The 19,023-nt window shown below is 41.6% G+C and overlaps 1 protein-coding gene across 1 annotated transcript in view; it reads left to right on the forward strand.

The window, feature by feature from the left end:
* Positions 1 to 3,023, forward strand: part of lmo4a (LIM domain only 4a) — a 24,136-nt gene extending 21,113 nt beyond the window's left edge. The window contains exons 3-5 of the mRNA XM_034896243.1: positions 445 to 541; positions 1,488 to 1,646; positions 2,654 to 3,023. Of these exons, the coding sequence (XP_034752134.1) occupies positions 445 to 541; positions 1,488 to 1,646; positions 2,654 to 2,662 (265 nt within the window). The 3' untranslated portion in view covers positions 2,663 to 3,023. The remainder of the gene's footprint in view (positions 1 to 444; positions 542 to 1,487; positions 1,647 to 2,653) is intronic.
* The last annotated feature ends 16,000 nt before the right edge of the window (positions 3,024 to 19,023 follow it).

Here is a 19,023-nt window from a genome sequence, read left to right on the forward strand (position 1 = left end):
CTACAAAAACAATAGGTTCCTTGCACTTCGTGCTAGGACACCGTTGGTGCCCTAGCACTCGTGCTCGGGCCCTAATTACGTAATCCAAAATTTAAGACAATATCTAGCCTCATGTATCGACGTCGATACAATATAGATATATTGCCCAGCCCATTCATAGGAATGTCGGGAGAGGTGCAGTTGAGGTGCGGCCCTGCTCCCTAAATTGGGCTAGGTAGCTTTCACTCCCTCTAGGCTTAAGGGATGGCTGTAAAAGTTTTGTAGTTAACAATAACCTGCAGATGGTATATTGTTACGTTACCCAGGATTCCAATGGTAAACACTTTCATTCATCACTGCTTCCTTTGCAGTTTGGGGATTAGCAGCAACGCGCTGATGTAGCTGTTGAGGCAATGGTGTTCAAATAGCTGAAGTGACAGACTTGTACTGTGGTTTCATGTGCAGGCTGTTTGGACACAGTGGAGCCTGCAGTGCTTGTGGACAGTCTATACCTGCAAGTGAGATGGTGATGCGAGCGCAAGGCAACGTTTACCACCTTAAGGTAAGTGTGGAACATGTAGTTGTGTTACTCCAACATTCGCATTACCACGATCTTCATGCTGTTATCAATTAAGTCATCTAGTTGATAGCGGTATGAATCTTCACTGCTCTCATGATTTGATTACGTTTATCCTGTCAATGATTCAAATCTGTCGGAAAAGTGAAGCTCACAACCGAAAAATGCAGAGTAGAGGATTGATTGAACAAAGGAAGCAGGCAGGCATAAAGAAGGTAATCAAAATCCAAAACCACTAGAAAAACCCGGGAGACATGAAAGGGGAAAACAACCACAAAGAAGCGACCCGGGGAGTGACAGCAAGGGAAACAATCAACAGACAAGAGACAAAGACAGCAAAGAGGCTAAATACACGAGGTAACAAGGGTAAAACGAGAGACAAGTAACATGAGGGCTAAAGAAGAGGTAGAACACACCAGGGCTGGGGCAGACCATCACAAAGGCAGGAATACACAAGGCAGGAAGTAAGACAAGACAGAGGAGAAACAGAGAGACAACAAAATAAAACAGGAAACTGAGCATGGAACATACATGGCAAAACACAGATAGCAGAACACATGAGACAGTAAACCAGAATCAAGCCGATTGGCATCACAATGCTTCAACTCCTCAAAATTATTATAAATGGCTACACATGGTTTTAATCAACAAGTTCAATCAGTACAATATACGGTGTTTGAAATCCACCTTTTGATTGCATCTGCTCTTGAAAAAATACACTTTCTGAATGAAGCGGCAGACAAAAGGCAAAAAATAGCAGCAACAGGGCAATCAACAAGCAACATCAATAGGCAATCATCAATTATGGTCTGTCACTGAATCGATGCTACATAGCGATGCATCAATGCCATGATTAATTTAAACACCCCTACTAGTTAATAACTTAATAAAATAAAATTACACGTGACACGTGCTCTCCTTTTCTTCCCAGTGTTTTACCTGTGCGACCTGCAGGAACCGCCTTGTCCCCGGGGATCGCTTTCACTACATCAATGGGACTATCTTCTGTGAACATGACCGGCCGGGAGGGGGTCTGCTCAGTGGGCACCCAACTCCCCTGCAGGCCAGCACCATGATGTCTGACCAGAAGGTGAGAGGCCATGTGAAGCTAATAAGAAATTCTTCATCTACTTTTTATAAGGAGCATTTAAAAAGTACCTTTGGCAACAGAGCATAGTGTTGCACAATGTCTCTGTTTGCCCTCTGCCTCTGTTTCCAGAATCAGTCCCCTGAATGTATTTCCATACACCTGCAATGGGTTGGGTAAATCAGGTCAACAACACCACCCTCATATGACACTGTTAATCAGCTAACCCCACTTCTAGTGTCTTCTCTAAAGACACTAGGCTGATATCATTGGAGTGATGAATCAGGAATTTTTTTGTCAAATGTCCACATGGACTTAAGGACTGAAAAGATTTTGGTGGTCAAAGGTCGAGGTCACTGTGACCTCACATCCCTCCCGTTCTCGTGAACGTGATATCTCAGGAAAGCCTGGAGGGAACCTTTGGGAAGTTTTAGCACAAATATCCGCTTCGAGTCAAGGATGAGGATTACAATTTGGTGTTGAAATGTCAACGTTTCTGTGACCTCACAAAACCCATTTTTGGCCATTACTAAACAATTCATCCACTCATTTCACACAAATGTCTAATGGGTTAAAATGAAGTGATGACATTTCATACCCCAAAGGTCAACTTCACTTTGACAGCATTATGTTTTGCAAAAACATTTGTTGGGCCATTAACTCTATACTAACTCAGGAACAGAAGGGGAGACATTTGGTTAAATACTAAATTGAGGTCACAAATCTTGGGTGCCCACCTTGAAACTGTGGTGATTGTAGAGATCTTCTGTGCTGCCGGGCTAAAGGTGTGTGTAAAGCATCCATGTTTTCGCCAAATAATACACTAAATACCTTCACATCATATATTATATGATTCTGGACAGACATGGATATAAACTGGACTGGTTGGTGGAGCTACAGCCATTTTATGAACAAGTTGAAAATGAGCATGAAAAGCGTGTTTAGTGTACGGTGAGAAAGGCTTAGATGTTACTGTAACATTTACAACCTCTTCTTTCCACTGTTTACAGGTCTGCTGAGGAAGCGGATAAAAAACCAAATGTGTGCCTTCTCCCCCTCCCCCTGTCTCTCCGTCACCATCCTCCTCTACCTGTAAATCCCAACGTGGATTGACTAGCCTCCAGTCTGATGGGCCGTCACTTCACAGTCTGGATATAGTCAATACTGCTACAGTACTCATTCAATTTCAACATCCCAACAGAAACGGGCTTCTCTTTGTAGACTGAGGAGGGAAATCTGGGCATGTACAGTACTCTGTTGGAGGAATGAGGATGCTGAGGACGGTTGGAATTGTATTCACACACTGTGTGAACATAGACTGTTTGTGTCTGTTGTGAACTGTGGCAATGTTATTGGTAGGAACTGGCATGGCTAAAAGGGGAAAAAATGGAAGACTGCCATGGAGTTATGTCATTTGTGTTAATCTGTGACAGAATACTCCACTACCTTTACCCTAGCCAGTTACAGTTTGCTTTGAACACAGAGGAAGCACTGGAAGCAGTTTAATTTCCTGCAGGAGGGAAAATATATCTCCAAAACAGCACAGACCACACTCATAGTTTGACTATTTTTGTCTGGTCTGAGGAAAAAAAACAGTATGGATCTATTGTGGTGATGTCAGCTACTGGATCCTCCCATACTCTGAGAGACAGGTGAAGAAGAAAACATCAATATGGAAACTTACTATATTTCTCTGTGTGATTCTCTTTGAACTATTTAACAAACATTTAAGTCTCTGGATTTCTTTTTACCACACTCAATTTTTGTACTAAACCGTTCTAGCCCATTAACTACAAATGTCATTATTTAAAAAGAAGCTTTTATATGAGAATTAATTGTGTTTGGAATATATTTTTCGGAAAATGGTCATCATTGAATCAACTATTGAATAAATTGTAATGAAAAGTTTTGCAGACCTTCCCGTTCCCCTTAGGATGAATAGCTTTGGGTATCCTTAACTTTTCCCCTATAGCGCCATCATTAGATCAACATTTTTATTTGTCCAATACTTGGCAAGAGTGCAAAGTCCGCCTCAGCTGTACTGTCTTTTGTTCAGTACTGCAGTATTTAGCATGCCAGCCAATGTTAGCTCGCCCTATCTACGGAGGCTCCTGCGCGGCGTGAGTATATCGCAAAAAGACGCAGCAGGCCTGCGGCTAAAAGTTGAGGCCGACTCAACTTAGGGAGAAACGCAACCCAGCGTCACGCTGCGGGGGCGTACAGTCATGTAACCAGGGATTAGACTTGTCAGTGTGTTTTGAGGCGGTGTAAATAGGAACCAACCCTGCCTTTATCCCTGCCACAAGAAAGTTTTGAAACATGAGGGTAAAAAACAAAACCTGAAAACTGAATAGCTGAAACAACAAAGCACTCAATATGTCTCTCTATGTCTCTCTCCTGTGAAAAAATAATAATGGATACTTTTAGTAATCTGCTAGCATGGTGGTAGACTTGTTAGTTGATGGGCAATAACGGGCAAAACCACTTGTGCAATCCTTCAAGTAGGCGATGCCACTTTAATTCAGCCTTTATTGCTTTTAAATATCTTTACAAAGAAATGGAAGTTTTTAAAGCAAGTCTCTCTGTAACAGTAGTTTTTTTCCCCTTGTATTTCATTGTTATATGTACAGTATATATACCCAAAGGCCTGTGGCCTAAGAAAGTAAGTAGTGGACATATACACCATATTTCTTGACTTTTACAGAGCCCAGAGGATCAATTCTTTCCTTCATACGTTATCATGCTGTACCTCCTGTTCTTCAGCTCTTGATGGTAGTTGGTAATATTGTGTAGGGTTCTGTTGTTGAGAGTTTAAACTGATGTGTTCATAGTTTATGAATACGTGAAGGATTGGGAGGATGTTTAAAGTGCACTACTATTATGTTGTGTTGTGTGCTACAGTGTGTTAATCATGTTTTTTGTTGTGTTGATGTTGTTCTTTCCATTAAGAGTTGTATTGCCCAAAACTGTATGGAAGGAGAATAAGTCCTCTCAGAAGAATTCATATTAATTTAGCCATTCAGCTGTGTGTCACATGTAGTGTGTGTGTGTGTGTGTTGTGGATGATCTTGCTAAAGCTACAGTTAGTGTGTAGCAACGGGTTACAGGTAGCCAACGCAGACTGAGGAGTAAGAATGCGTTCGGTTCTCAGACAAACATGGCTGATTACCCACAGGAATGGGATTTCAAAGGCCTAAGCCGAAGCCATTACAGAAGCAATTAAAGTGGGATGCGCTGGAGGCCTGCATGGGCTTTAGCTGCACTCCAGTGTTGCAGCCTAATGAGACCTAATCTGGTGAGCTGGTCTAATTAAAAGGGAGGGAGCTTTTTCCTGTGGGCAACAAGCAGCCAGCAGTGTGGGCTAGCTGTCTGGGAGGGGGGGGGGGGTGAGAGCAAAGTCCAAGTCAGAAAAAGCATTGTTTTCAACCATGAAACGTTTCATATTCCACCACTCTCTGTCCGTTTAAATTAAAAAGTTCAACTTGACATTTTTAACATGTTTTCTGGTCTCTGATCTTTCCAAGGTCTCTACTCTGGTTTGTCATGATTGCTTTTGGCACCTAATGTGCCTTTTTTAAATGAGCCTTTTTTTTTATACGTACATTTGTCATGAAAACTCCCAGATCATTTCTTCCATGCTAATTTTCGGATCACTCCTTTTCCTCATTGTGTGTGTGGCTTTCTACAGAGCAGAATTAAAGGCTGATGTGAAGCAGGCAGGGCGGTTAGAAGCACACATGAGTGGCCAGCTGTGACTCTTCAAATTAACAGGCCGCAGAACTCAGCAGCTCCTCTCACATGGTTAGTCCAATTAGCTTCACATTCACGGGAACAATGAGGCTTTTAATGGTAGTGTTTCAAAGTGCTCTTTCATAATGATGGAGGGTGAACACATTCCTCTGGTTTTTCAGTCATGACCTGAGTCCCACCAAGTTTCCTCTGAATCCACTGTAATGCTTTTGTGTTGTCGGACTGTTGCTTCAGATCACCAAGATGATATATAGTTACATTTATTGGTTGGTGGTTGTAGTAATTATGACGGTAGCAAAAGAAGCGCCAAGGAAGTATAAAGATGGGTTTCCACCGGCAGTTTTTTTCAACTCCAACGCCACTGTATCTGGGACTGTGTCACCACAACATGAGCCTGATGGTGTAGGTTTTGCAGACAAGTAGTTGGAGTTGATATACAAATATATTTTCGTAGTTAATACATTATGTATAGCTAGCAACCAGCTGGTCGTCATTGCTACAATGATGAAGTCACTACTACTACTAAAACAAAAGTATATTAAAACTCTCCAAGTATACCAACTGCCTGGGTTACCCTCTGCCAAGTTAGTTAGCATCCATGTAGTCATACAGAGTAAAGTAAGCTATAGGAAAATCACAATATTTTAATTTGGTTGTAATTTTAAATATAGCATGTGTGTGTCTACACGGTAGAATATATTGGAGGCACGTACGTGAGTCTGCCCTCTCATTTGCTGCCGCTTTAAGAAAGTTGAGTCGGTGTCAACTTTTTTAATTACGTCAATCCGTACGCACGGAAGTGAAGTAACGTACCTCATGTACTGATTTTAATCAATCGGTCTTTTTCCAGACTAAGTGGTTTTGTACCAAAATGACCGTTTAAAATGATTGACTTTGTTAAAAACCGGGACTGTTGCGTTTAGGTACATTATGACTATGGAATATGCTTCAGTGGTTTGAATTTCCTGCCACCCACTATGGGAGCAACTTAAAGAAACTTTCCTATGGGTCATATTTTAGGGTAGGAACAAACAACCTATGTGGTTGTATGGTTTGGAGGACTTCTAACAACAAAGCCAGCTTTGTGTTAAATTCAAGGGTTGATTAACCCAAACCTCACTTAACTATAGTAGTATGTAGCCATGCGGTTTTCTCTTCAGCCCCGATCAGACAGTGCACCTTTTAGCAGCCTAATTTTGTAAGTATTTTCAATATGAATGAAGCTTTTTGCTCGTTGCTTTGGCATTGCTGAGTTGTTCCACTCTATGCCCCTTGCACTTTAGCAAAAACACCCTGAACGCCTTGAATTGAAAAAAAAGTCATCTTAGAGCGGAAAATTGCTAGACTTTCCCCCCCATTTTTCAGATGAATGGAGAGGCGGGTTTTTTTCTTTTTTTAGTTCTAGGCATCAATGTCTTATACTTATTTAACTACATACATTCACTTTGTCATGATCATTTTTTTAAATAAGCAATTCACAAAATGTAGATTAAAAAATACGCCGCCAGCCCCCCCCCCTCTCAAGAGTTTGCTAATAATTGGGTCAAATTGGTACAGTGACACAGTGAGAGAACTCACTGGTCAGAAAAGCACTTCTACATGACCTATTCATACATAGACATTACACTGTTTTATTAAAAATACATATGAGCAACATATGAGCAATTGTGTGAGAGAATGGGAAGCTTACCAACACATTACTACGCCAGAATTGTTTTAACAGCTGTAATAACAGCTAGGAATATTCTTCTGCCGGGATGAGAGATTTAATGAAGAACGGTCATTGAGAATTCTTATTTTTGGTATTCTGAGGTAAGAAAAGAATACTCAAAATTACACAAAAATTGAGGATACTTATCTTTAAAAACTGATCACATTAGGACATTCTCAATGTATAAATATATAAATGATCCTATGGGTGCCTGAGGAAATATGATGAAATTTAGCAATAATGCAAGTTTTACTGCATGGTGCCTTCAAGGAGTGAGATAACTCTAAAGCACAAATGTATGTATGTATTTATTTAAAGAGTGTTTTTAGAAATGAGGGGGTTTGCATCAGCCTCAGCTTTAGTGCTAATTTTAATGTTAACAAAGGTCATAAACTAAGACGGAGACCACAGTAAACAAGTGCCGGACACTTGCCAATCAACATTTTCTTGTTGGCATGGTGATGTCCGTATTTAGCTCTTCTGTGTCGCAGAACAGCTGAGGCAAGTTTGGTCTGTCCATTGGTTGTTCATTAGAGGTGCTCACATGGCCGTTACAGCTGTTCAGTCCATGTATGAAGGAATCGTGCTGAGCCCCAGACAGTCAGAATCACTGAACGTTGGGCCGTGTGGGGTCTATATGCACGACGTTCCACTGCCGGAATTTCGCTGGTGCCACCGGGAAATTCCGCCGGATGAAAACTCTTTTTGTCCGGATGTCTGTCACCTTCCTCTTCCTTTGCGTTGGCGTTCTTACCTCCGGTGGATTTCTGAGGACTATGGTTACCTGCTCCTCAGATCTCTGCAGGGTAAATCCAGACAGCTAGCTAGACTATCTGTCCAATCTGAGTTTACTGTTACACAACTAAAACTACCTTTAAACAAACTTTTGTTCCACCAAAAAAAGTTCCTTCCCGAGGCTAGTTTTCAGAGGCACCACCCAAGAGGAGTGGTTGGTGATGGGTTTAAAGAAATACCAATAAACCAGAGTTCATTTTTCTGTGTTGGTAAACGGGACATGGTGGATCTGAATGCAGACAACAGGCAGGCAACAGAAGTTTGAGATTTATTTCACCAAAAAAAACAAAGCACACAAATACAAAAGTTGTCCAAAAGACAGGAAGTTGCAGAAAAAGGACATCCAGGGAGCACAGAATTGGACTACACTGAAACATTGAGACACTACAGAAAACAAAGGACAAGGGGAAGACAAAGACAAGGTAACGAGGTAACATGAGGCAGGTGACACAAGGGCTGGGAAACAGGTGAACAACATCAGGTAATCACAGGGGCGGGAAAACCAAAAGACAGGAAGTGTACCAAGACAAAACCAGACTATCACAATAAAACAGGAAACAGAACACAAAACAAGACAAGACCTGGACAACATTTGATATAATTCTTTGTGAGTGTATTAGTATGACCGACCTGTTGTTTATTAACTTATTGATTATTGAAGCCATAGACATGAATTGCACGGCAGCATTATCAGCCTTAAAGAACAACCAGGGAAAGATTTTTCCATGAAGAATACAGTTTTTGATTACTCTTATGATTACTCAAGCTGTTGCCAGTAATGGAAAATAATGCCTCCTGTTTTGAATCAGGATCAGTCCAGCATTCAGATGATACAATTTTCAAAACTAGCGAGTTTGGTTACTGTCCTGACATTAATAGGACACTTGTGTTCAAACAAAGCGATTGCGTTATACCACAAAATGATGAAAAGCCAATCTGAAACACTGAAACTCTATCTTAGTGTAAATGAGATAAAGATTAATTTAAATCAACTGCTCATAGATCATAGATGTGGACCTCTACCTGAAACATCCTCCATGTGTGGTGTACTGTACAGAATGAGTCCAGTTGGGAGTCATACCCTCTGAAAACTTTTATTCACCTCACCTTGTATCTCTGCAGTCTTGCTAATTGGTTCTTCAATCCCTCAGGCTAATTAATGATATGTAGATGAGGCTTGATTGGTTTGAGTGGCGCATGGAGTTGCACCATGGAGGGAGATTGGGAGACCCCCCCCCCCCCCCCCCCCCCCCCCCCCCCCCCCCCTTTGCTTATCAAGCTATAGAGATAATTGCAATTAAAGTAATTTGCATGCATTAATGAATTTGTCTTATGCTTTTCATAATCACAGTCAAGGAGTAAATAATTGATTTACTATCAGCACTGAGCATGTCAAATTGCCTTTGTCACGACTGTCACAACTGGACATCCTTAACTATATTTTGGTTTTGCAATATTGGACAAGGGGTCATAAATCCAAAAGTATTGTGTTTTTAATTAAAGAATATGCTATGCCAGGCAATTTGCTATTTGTCATGAAAACTTCGTTTGAAGCACCAATGTACGAATACTAACCAAAGCATGCTCCCGCAGATTACATGTGGGGTTATTGAATGCTGCCAGTTCACTTTTGGCAGGCACATCTGGCACTGCATGATGAAACGTCGTTTTGGGCAGCAGAATTCAAGGTTTTTGCTAGCATTTCTAATAAAAGAGTCTCTAAACCGTCGCTCGCCCGATCCACCTCCATCCAGTTCTTATTCTCCTACAGAAAGACTTGGCGCCTGGTGGTTGAAGTTTGTTATTTTTTGTACTCAGTTACGGATGGGATTTGTAATGTAGCAAAATACAATACTTCACTCAAAACACATTCAAGTACATAACAATTTTAAAGCAACAATATGTAACTTTTACCGCTTCGGCCCCCTACAGGTTGAAAGTTGATTTGTCCTATTTTGTCTCATTGGATTTACAGATCCGCTACTCGATCTGACAAACTTGCATAGTACAGTTATAGAGAGCCGCAAAGCAAATGCAGAAGTATTGTTCACATTGCTACAAGTTGATGAACCACGGTTTTGGAAACATTATTTTAAGGTATAAAAGTTGTTTTAAAAACTACTTGAAATTTACAAAATACACAACAAAACTACTCAATACAGTAACGTGAGTAAATGTATTTTCTGCCTATCCAGAACTGTACTCAGCTGCTGATGTCAGAGACGGGATATACTGGTGAAATGACCCATAGTGACGCACGTTAAATCTGATATTATTATATGTTGAACATTATTACATTTGGGTGCATTGTGTTCTAAGTGTACAACAGCTTAAAGGAAAACAACGCTTAATTACAACGTAAAATATGTTATATCTGAGTTTACACAAAAATATGTTTGCATCCTTAGACAGTTCTGTTGAACATAAAAGTCATACATAAGATGACTGTACACATGCAAAAACAACCCACATTAAACTGTCATGACAAGTACGTATCACATAATATCGTCTGGGTTCAAATCTCAGTAAGCAGCAAACCAATGTTTATTTATCAATGTATGACTTAATAGAGGTCTGCATGTGTTAAATCAAAACTAAGTTGTTACAGATGTTCCATCATACACTCTGCACACTCCAGATGTTAAAATCCAGGGCATTTTACTGAAAACTAAGAGCATGATGTGGCACCGCCTGTTCACTAATGATGCACAGCCTCATTAGTCAACTGCATTTAACATCCAATTCCCAAAATTCCCTTTTCAGGTAAATTAGACAAACCTCATGGGATTTTCCATTAAGTGTTTGCACTGAGGCAGTTTCCCAAGTCATACAATGTGGTATTGAAGTTCTGAGGATATCACTTGTTGTTTTACATTCAGTTCCCACTGCTTCACCAAGTGGGAATATAAAGTTAAAGGGGCAAATGACAACATCATGCTTGCAAGATTTACTCATACTCAGATACCAACTCGGTAAAATATAGTCAGGCATTGCCAGACCTTCCTCCTCAGCACGGCAAAGGAAGGTCTGGCTAACCCACACAGCGTTCTGGGGTGGGAGAAAATGTGCTCTGGTTTATTGGCATTCCTTTTAACCAATCACAAGCGTCTTGAGCAGTGCTGAGCCACGGTGCCTCTGCAAAATAGCCTTAGGAAGGAACTTGTATAAAAGTATGTTTAAAAGTTGTGCAACACAAAACTCCAATTGGACAGATAGTCTAGCTAGCTGTCTGGACTTACCCTGTAGAGCCCTGAGGGCCTCAGAAATCCACCGGAAGTTAGAACGCCAACACAAAGACAGAGGAATGTGACGGACATCTGGAATTTCCGGCGGCACCAAGCTTTGACAACAATCAAAACGTTGTCGACATGGTTTGGGTAAAATACAATGATAGAAGACCACATGACACTAATGAGAATGATGAGTTGGTGCCAGATGTGGTGCTTCTTCATCAATGAAACCTGCAGCCCGCTTGAGGTTTTTACTCAAAGTTCATACAGAGTTTAGACTGGTTTAATTAATACAACAAAAATGCAGTCAGCAGCAGTGAGGGATGTCCGATCCCCCCAAGATAAGTTTTATTTTTAGCCAAATTTGCAGCATGGCTCTTCCAATGACGCTCTGTCTCAGTCTCAAATGTCTCGATAACGTTTGGATGGATTGCCATAAAATTTGGTTTTGAGTGAACTATTCTCTGACGTTTTTCTCTCGAGGCTCATCATCAGGTCAGAATTATCATTTTTCAAACATCTTAGGTAACATAAAAGGTGGTTGTATGACAATTCTGACCTAATGATGGGGGGAGCTGGACTCTCTGTCAGGGGTGTCAGAGAGGAGGATGCTGTCTAAACTACATGTCATCTTGGACAATGTCTCCCACCCACTCCATAACTTGCTGCTCAATCACAGGAGCACTTTCAGTGCAAGACTTATTCTCCTATAATGCACCACAGAGCACCACAGGAAGTCATTCCTGTTTGTGGCCATCAAACTTTATAACTCCTCCCTCTAAGTGTCTGACACACAGACATTAGATTAATGATTACTTTTCTCATTACAATTCCTTAATTATGTAAATACTGTACATATCGACACTCATTATATTTCTTTTAGTTATAGTTCTACTCCGATATGTATATACTTAATGCAACTGAAACACAATATTTCCCTTTGGGGATAAATAAAGTTTTTCTGATTCTGATTAAAGTATAGGCCTAAAATTAAATAATATTGCTTGAGGCTGCAGGGGCTTTCTATAGCTTGCTCTGTGTGTTGCTCTTGCAACATGGTTGGAAAGGTCACAACCTTGACATCAACAAATGTCAGTCTGAAGAGCATACATTACTCCTGCTTTGAAATATTGACCTCTGAACCTTGAATCCAGTGCATGTATGAAGGCTTGTCATTTAGCAACAGAAGATGCTACACACATAAAACCAGCTGTTGTAGAAGGTGCTACACACATGGGACCAGCTGAAAGTGGTCAAAGTCTGCATTTACCATGGTGATCAATCAACACCTATGTCATACTTGACGGTTCAAAGAGGACTATATTGTTGCCAGATGCTGCAGAGAAGCTAGTTGTGCAGGGGACTCAAGAAGACCTACCACTACGCACAATTAGAGAAGAAGTGCAGACCCTCAGTGGTGCATCAGTTTCCATCCATTTCTTTGCCGTCAAATCCAAAGACCAAGTTCAAGATTATAGGTGCATTCACCAGTGCTCACATTGGACTAGCTGCCCATACTTACCCCATGGAACTTTGGAACACCTACAAGCACCTCACTGGCCTTCCCATACACACCCTTACAAATGTTAAGCTCCTGCTTCTCACTGGGAGTGACCATCCCCATCTCGTCACTCCCATTGAACGCATCAGATTGGGACCTTTAGATGGGCCTGCTGCCATCGGCACAAGGCTGATCTGGACACTGCAGGGCCCAGCAAGTGTAGTCCGTCACCTCGCCCAACCACAGCTGTATCTATTTACAACAGTAGTACCCATGTGAGCAAGCTGATGAAACATGTTGAGAGATTATGGCAGGTCGACACTGTTCCATTCAGAAACAAGAAACTACTCACTCGTTCAAGGCAGGACCAACAGAATACGCCACCCCATCGCTCCGCCGGAGAGACATGCCGCTCTGGATCATTGCAATTCTCTATTATCAGGATGCTCGAAAAAGTCCATAAAGACTCTTCAGCTGATCCAGAATGCTGCAGGACGTGTTTTGACAGGAACCAGGAAAAGAGATCACATCTCTCCTGTTTTAGCTTCTCTGCATTGGCTTCCTGTAAAATCCAGAATAGAATTTAAAATCCTTCTTCTCACCTACAAAGCTCTTCATGGTCAGGCACCATCTTATCTTAAAGAGCTCATAGAACCTTACTACCCCACCAGAGCACTGCGCTCCCAGAATGTAGGGTTACTTGTGGTTCCTAGAGTCTCTAAAAGTAGAATGGGAGCCAGAGCGTTCAGCTATCAAGCTCTCTGCTTGTTACTTACCTAACTCTGGGGAGTCATTCCATTTTAACCCCAACCGGTCGTCAGACACCGTCTACCAAGAGCCTGGGTCTGTCCGAGGTTTCTTCCCAAAGGGGGAGTTTTTCCTCGCCACTGTCGCACTGTTGGTTGCTCTGGAGGGAACTATTAGAAGTGTTGGGTCCTTGTAAATTCTGGAGTATGGTCTAGACCTACTCTATCTGTAAAGTGTCTTGAGACAACTCTTGTTAGGAATTGATACTATAAATTAAATTGAATTGAACTACATTGAATAGTTTACGTAGTGTAGAAAGGCGACCGGCCAGAGACCCTGCCCTTGCAGAAGCTTACAGAGTGGAGATGGAGAAACTTATAAAGGCAGGCTGTGTCATCAAGTTTGGACCGGACGTTCCAGCTGAAGAAGATTGTGAAGAATGGTATATCCCTTACCAAATGGTGAGCCATGATGGCAAGAATAGGCTGGTGTTCAACTGCTCTTATCAGAATCGAGGACAGAACCTCAACGATCATCTACTACTTGGGCCGACCTTAGGAGCATCACTACTGGGAGTTCTGCTACGATTCCGCGAACATGCAGTTGTAGTTAGCGTGGACATCAAAGGCATCTTCTACCAAGTTTGCCTTCTCCCAGAAGCTCGTGCTTTGGCATGCATCAGTCAAGAAGGATCTCCTCTGGTGTACGGGTGGTAGGTTCTACCGTTTGGTACAACATGTAGCCCCTGCTCTGCAACATTTGCTGTACAACGCCACGTCTCTAATAACAGCCAGCCAGATGAAGAGGAGAGTATCTCAGTTCTGAAATGTTTTAATGTGGATAACTGCCTCCAGAGTGTCCCTACTATTACTGTGGTGAGGAATCTTGTCAACAAACTACAAGCCTTTCTTGCATCAGCAGGCTTTGATCTGCATCAGTGGGCCAGCAACAAACCAGATGTAATAAGTAATTTACTAGAGGAAAGCTGCTCTGCCAGTGTTGAGTAATGGTTGGCTCAGAACAAGACAGATACCCCAGAATCTACTTTAGGGGTAAGCTGGCTCTTCCACACCGTCTTTGGCTACAAGCAACGTTATGTGGAGTACGGTGTCGCCACGATGCGTAATATCTACAAAGTGCTGGCAAGTCAGTACGACCCCTTTGGGTTCTTTCTACCCTACACCACCACAGCTAAGATAATGGTCCAAAACCTTTGAGACAAACAAAGGGGATGGGATGATCCACTACTACCACAGGAGCTTCTGCAGCACTGGAAAGATTCGGAAGAAGAACTACAGGTCTTACCTCTCTTACCTTAGTAACCCTGCCCGGACCGTACTTGCCAAAGGACATGGATACCTCCGGGACTTCAGAGAGAGGTGCATATATTTTGCAATGCCTCAGAAGAGGCTTATGGCTCATTGGCGTACCTCCAAGCCCCTGGCAGACACGGTGAAGTGTATCTGTCGTTCATGATGGCACTTTCCAGAGGTGCTCCCAAACAATTTCACTCTATGCCCCGATTAGAACTCTGTGCTGCTCTTACTGATGCACAGCTCTCACAGGTTCTGAAGAGTTGCAAGAGCTTGTTCAGCAAAATAGAGGGGACCTGCCTTCCTCCTGACCAATCCAGACTCAGGGCCAAAAGACCCCACTGTTGAACAAGCAGAAGATACCTCAGAGCATACCTTCTGTGGGGTCACCACAGTTGCATCAAGCCAGCCTACTTCAGACATGGGCCGATACGGCTGTTGGATGGAGCTACTGGAAGAGACAGTGCAGGAGCTGCATGGGGCAGCCAACTATAATGATAAGCTCACAGCTGAAGACTACCGACAGGCTAAACAGTTGATACTGCAGAGGGCTTAGAGGGATAGTATTCAGCAGGGGTACAGCCTCCTGAAAGCTGGTAAGCCAGTCCCCAGCAGCAATGGACTCTGCATGCTGTCTCCACAGCTGGATGAAAATGGAGAGCTCATTCATGAGGACGACTATGTCGAGCAGAAGGCCTAGAGCTGACCACTCTTCATCCAGTCATCTTATACCCAAGTCATCAAGTGACTACGCTCTTGATCCATGATTTTGACAACCAACTCCGCCACCCAGGCCCAGAGGGGGTGTTTGCCAAGCTTCAAAGCTCCCGCTCCTGCTGTCTGGCGCTATCAGTACAGCTTACTTCAGAGTGTGCGTAGATGAGAAGAGTAAGTATATCTGCTGCTTCAATTGTGATATTGTATTTCCTTGTTAAACCGGCTTTTAATTTTGCTATTTAATGTGGATGATAGTTCAGAGTTTAAGGGGTCGCTACGCAACCGTTGTGCTAATTATAGCCACGTTTGTACCTGCTAGTTTCGAGCTTCGGCTCACCTGATGTCGGGCCAAAATACGTAACATTGTGTTTCTACTTTTACTACTTGTTGTTAGGATTGTTCCATACTTTGTGGTTGCGTAGAACAACAACAAGAAAGTAGTGTTAAATATTGTTATCTGTGCCGCTGTCAAGGATTCTCTGTCAAGAATATGCTAGCTCGCACCGGACATAGCATCCGGCCCAGAGTTTTCCAAATTAAAGCAGCCAGCCTTTTAGTTATTTGGAGGCTTTAAATTGTATCATAGATGACAGGAAGTGCTGTCTACGTTATCGGTAACTTAATGAAAGGTGGGGAATCCCATATAAGAAATGTTTGAATCCTTCTTTTCTGCTTACATTGTTAGAGTTAAAAATACAGTATATAGTCATATTCGGACTATTGTTTATTTTGTGTATGGTAATGTATAATAGTGCTTAAGGAGGAATGAGTGTATGTATATGTTTCCTTTATTCATTTGTATTTTGTTTCCCTCTTCAGAGAAAGCACACTCAGAATTACCCTCACAATTTAAAAAAGAGGAATAAATAACCAGAACAGAATAAGAACTATCTCTCAGCTCATACTCTGGAATAAGTAGCCTTAAGTGGTGTTCTGGCCGACACACCTCAGTGAACCTGGTGATAAACCCAGAACTATCACCTAGACTGAGCGTCTACCCATTATCTTCACATCACTTTTGTTTGAGTAAAAAGCTTGAGTTGATACTTTTACAGTAGTTGTTTTAAACCCTAGTATCTATACTTCTACTTGAGTAATGAACGTGAATACTTTTGACTCCTCTACCTAAGTTAGAACTACGTATAGCTGGCATGGTGCTGACAAGATTCTACAGCTATTGTCCAGAGATCATATGAAAAAACGACATTAGACAGCATTAATTTTAGCAAGAGGTAATAAACTGGCAGCTCAGTGTGTTTAGAATTTCTGTTTTATACTCTGCAAATTGCTACAGCTACTTTATTTATGTGCTCAAGTGATTCACTGATCTTTTCCACTCTGCTTGGATAAAGTACATTAATTAGTGAGATTTCTATTTGGTGGTCCATGTTAATTGTAGATGTTAAACCTGTAGGGATAGGCTTAGTGTTGTTCCATGGTGCATGTAGCCTTTGTTGGTATGTGTGTGCTATCAATCAGCCAGATTGCCTGTGGTGGAAAAAAGACTTAAAGCAGCTGGTACATGTTTTAATGCTCTTGTAGTATTTTCTAGATGGCAGGAGTGAGGTGGGTGCTGTCCTAAATTATGTTAATATTGTAAAAGTGATGGTACCTTTATTCCAGTGATTTCTGCTTCTACAGTCTGCTGCAGCAGTCTCAGTTGTTTTGGATGCAGGTGGTGTTCAGATGAATCTGTGATGTGTTTACCTTACTAATAACTTTCAGTACTCCCTAAAGCTCTATATCTCCAAATCCTCCACACTAACACATCACATCTTTTATATTTAACCTATGTAGAAATACAAAACAAGACATTGGGCTTTAACAAGCAACTTACATCCTGCAGTGACTTTTTCATTGGTCCACTTTATGTAGGCCAGTCTAAATACACGACGTTCCACGTCCAGGATTGCTGCAATGCCATCGGAAATTCTGCCGGATGTCACTCTTTTTTTCGGCTGGATGTCCCTTACCATTTGTTTTCTTTGTGTTGGAATTTTAAAATCTGGTCCAGGACTATGGTTGACTGCCAATAAACCAGAGCATGTTTATTTCTCCCATTCGCAGCGCTGTGTAGGAAGGTCTGGCAAAGCGAGACTACACTTTGTGTGATGTGTTGACCACATGACACATGAAATCAGAGGGTCACCAGACAATTTCCAAGCTGAGAAGGAAGGCTTGAAAACAACACACGTAGTAGTATAATGTTTTGACATATTGGGTCTAGAAATGCAGATTTTAGAAGAGGTAGAGAATGAAATGGAGACGTGTCCAACTGCAGGATCCCATGTTTGGGCATCCCAGGTGCGCCAGTATAGACATAAAGTAGATTCTTAGAGTCCTCAGAACTAGGTTGCAACTTCCTTTGCTGCCACAAAAGTAGCTTTGTTGCAAGTTATTTTCACAATTATTTTCGTAAAAACATCTTGTAAAAAAATGCTGTAAGTCAATTTAAAGCCCTTTCTTCAGTACCTTGAACTTTCTCAGTGTCTTTACACATGAGATCTGCAGTTGGGCCCTTCTGCTAAAATGGTAACCATCTATCTGTCTAACCATCATAACTATTAATGTGCCTTGTCACACACCCGTCCCAAAGGTCAAAGTGTAATGAATGGGCCGGGATTCCACAAGCTTTAAAGGAGGCTCTTCCCACTTTTTGTCATTGGAAAATTGTTTCTAAGGAACACAGACATTGCTGGTGATTGGATAACAGATTTGAGCTACACCACCCATCAGTTACTATGATATGAAATGGATATGCTGTGAACTTGAGTGTGATAGATAAATCACACATCATAGATGGGAGTTTGAAGAAAGGATTTTTTTGGTGGGTGGGAAAGGGGGGAGGATGTAATTTTATCCAATCAGAGAACTTTAAATAATTAAACTGATCAATTTAATTAGCTCAATTAAGTTGATTTGACCACGGAACATTGCCATACGGCGCAAGGAAACAAAAGAGGGGGGAACTAATTAAAAGTAAAATAATGAGGATTTTAATTAACTGGTTCCCCAGACGTCAGCAAGCGGGATGTGGAATTGTAATTAAAAAGTCCTGTAGTGCTGGCAACATTCTCTCCCTCTCCGTTTTAATAACGGCAAGGGCTCCATCCATCTAATTAAATGTGTAAATGAATTAGCAACATTGAGGGTCCCTGCTTGAGTTGTACACGCCACCTCCCACAGCAAACCTTCCAGATAGTTCTCATAATTTTGTATTAATATGAAGGGAGGGGGAAATAGAAGATGAATAGAGCATTCCTCTTAACACAAGCAGAAATTACTATACAGTAAACTGTAAGTAAAATGTTTCCAACATACTTTACATAATTTAAAACAACATTTGGAAGACAAAAGGTACACGTTAGAATAAGAACAAGTTTACATAGACAATCTGCTATAATATGATTGCCATTTTTTATGGACTCTCATGGATTAGGGAAAAACATTTCCATATTTCAAATCAACTTACGTTGTTTATGACATCATGGTTTCTCCTTGCTATGTTAATGGAACCGTGTGCTCTTGGAGAAATTAGAGTCATCTACAGAAGCGATTCCCATGGGTGTGTACCACAGGAGCTAGTTACCATGGGGTACGTGTAAAAAGTGTTGTG

The sequence above is a fragment of the Etheostoma cragini genome, chromosome 16 (genome assembly GCF_013103735.1).
Source record: "Etheostoma cragini isolate CJK2018 chromosome 16, CSU_Ecrag_1.0, whole genome shotgun sequence".
Lineage (NCBI taxonomy): Eukaryota > Metazoa > Chordata > Actinopteri > Perciformes > Percidae > Etheostoma > Etheostoma cragini.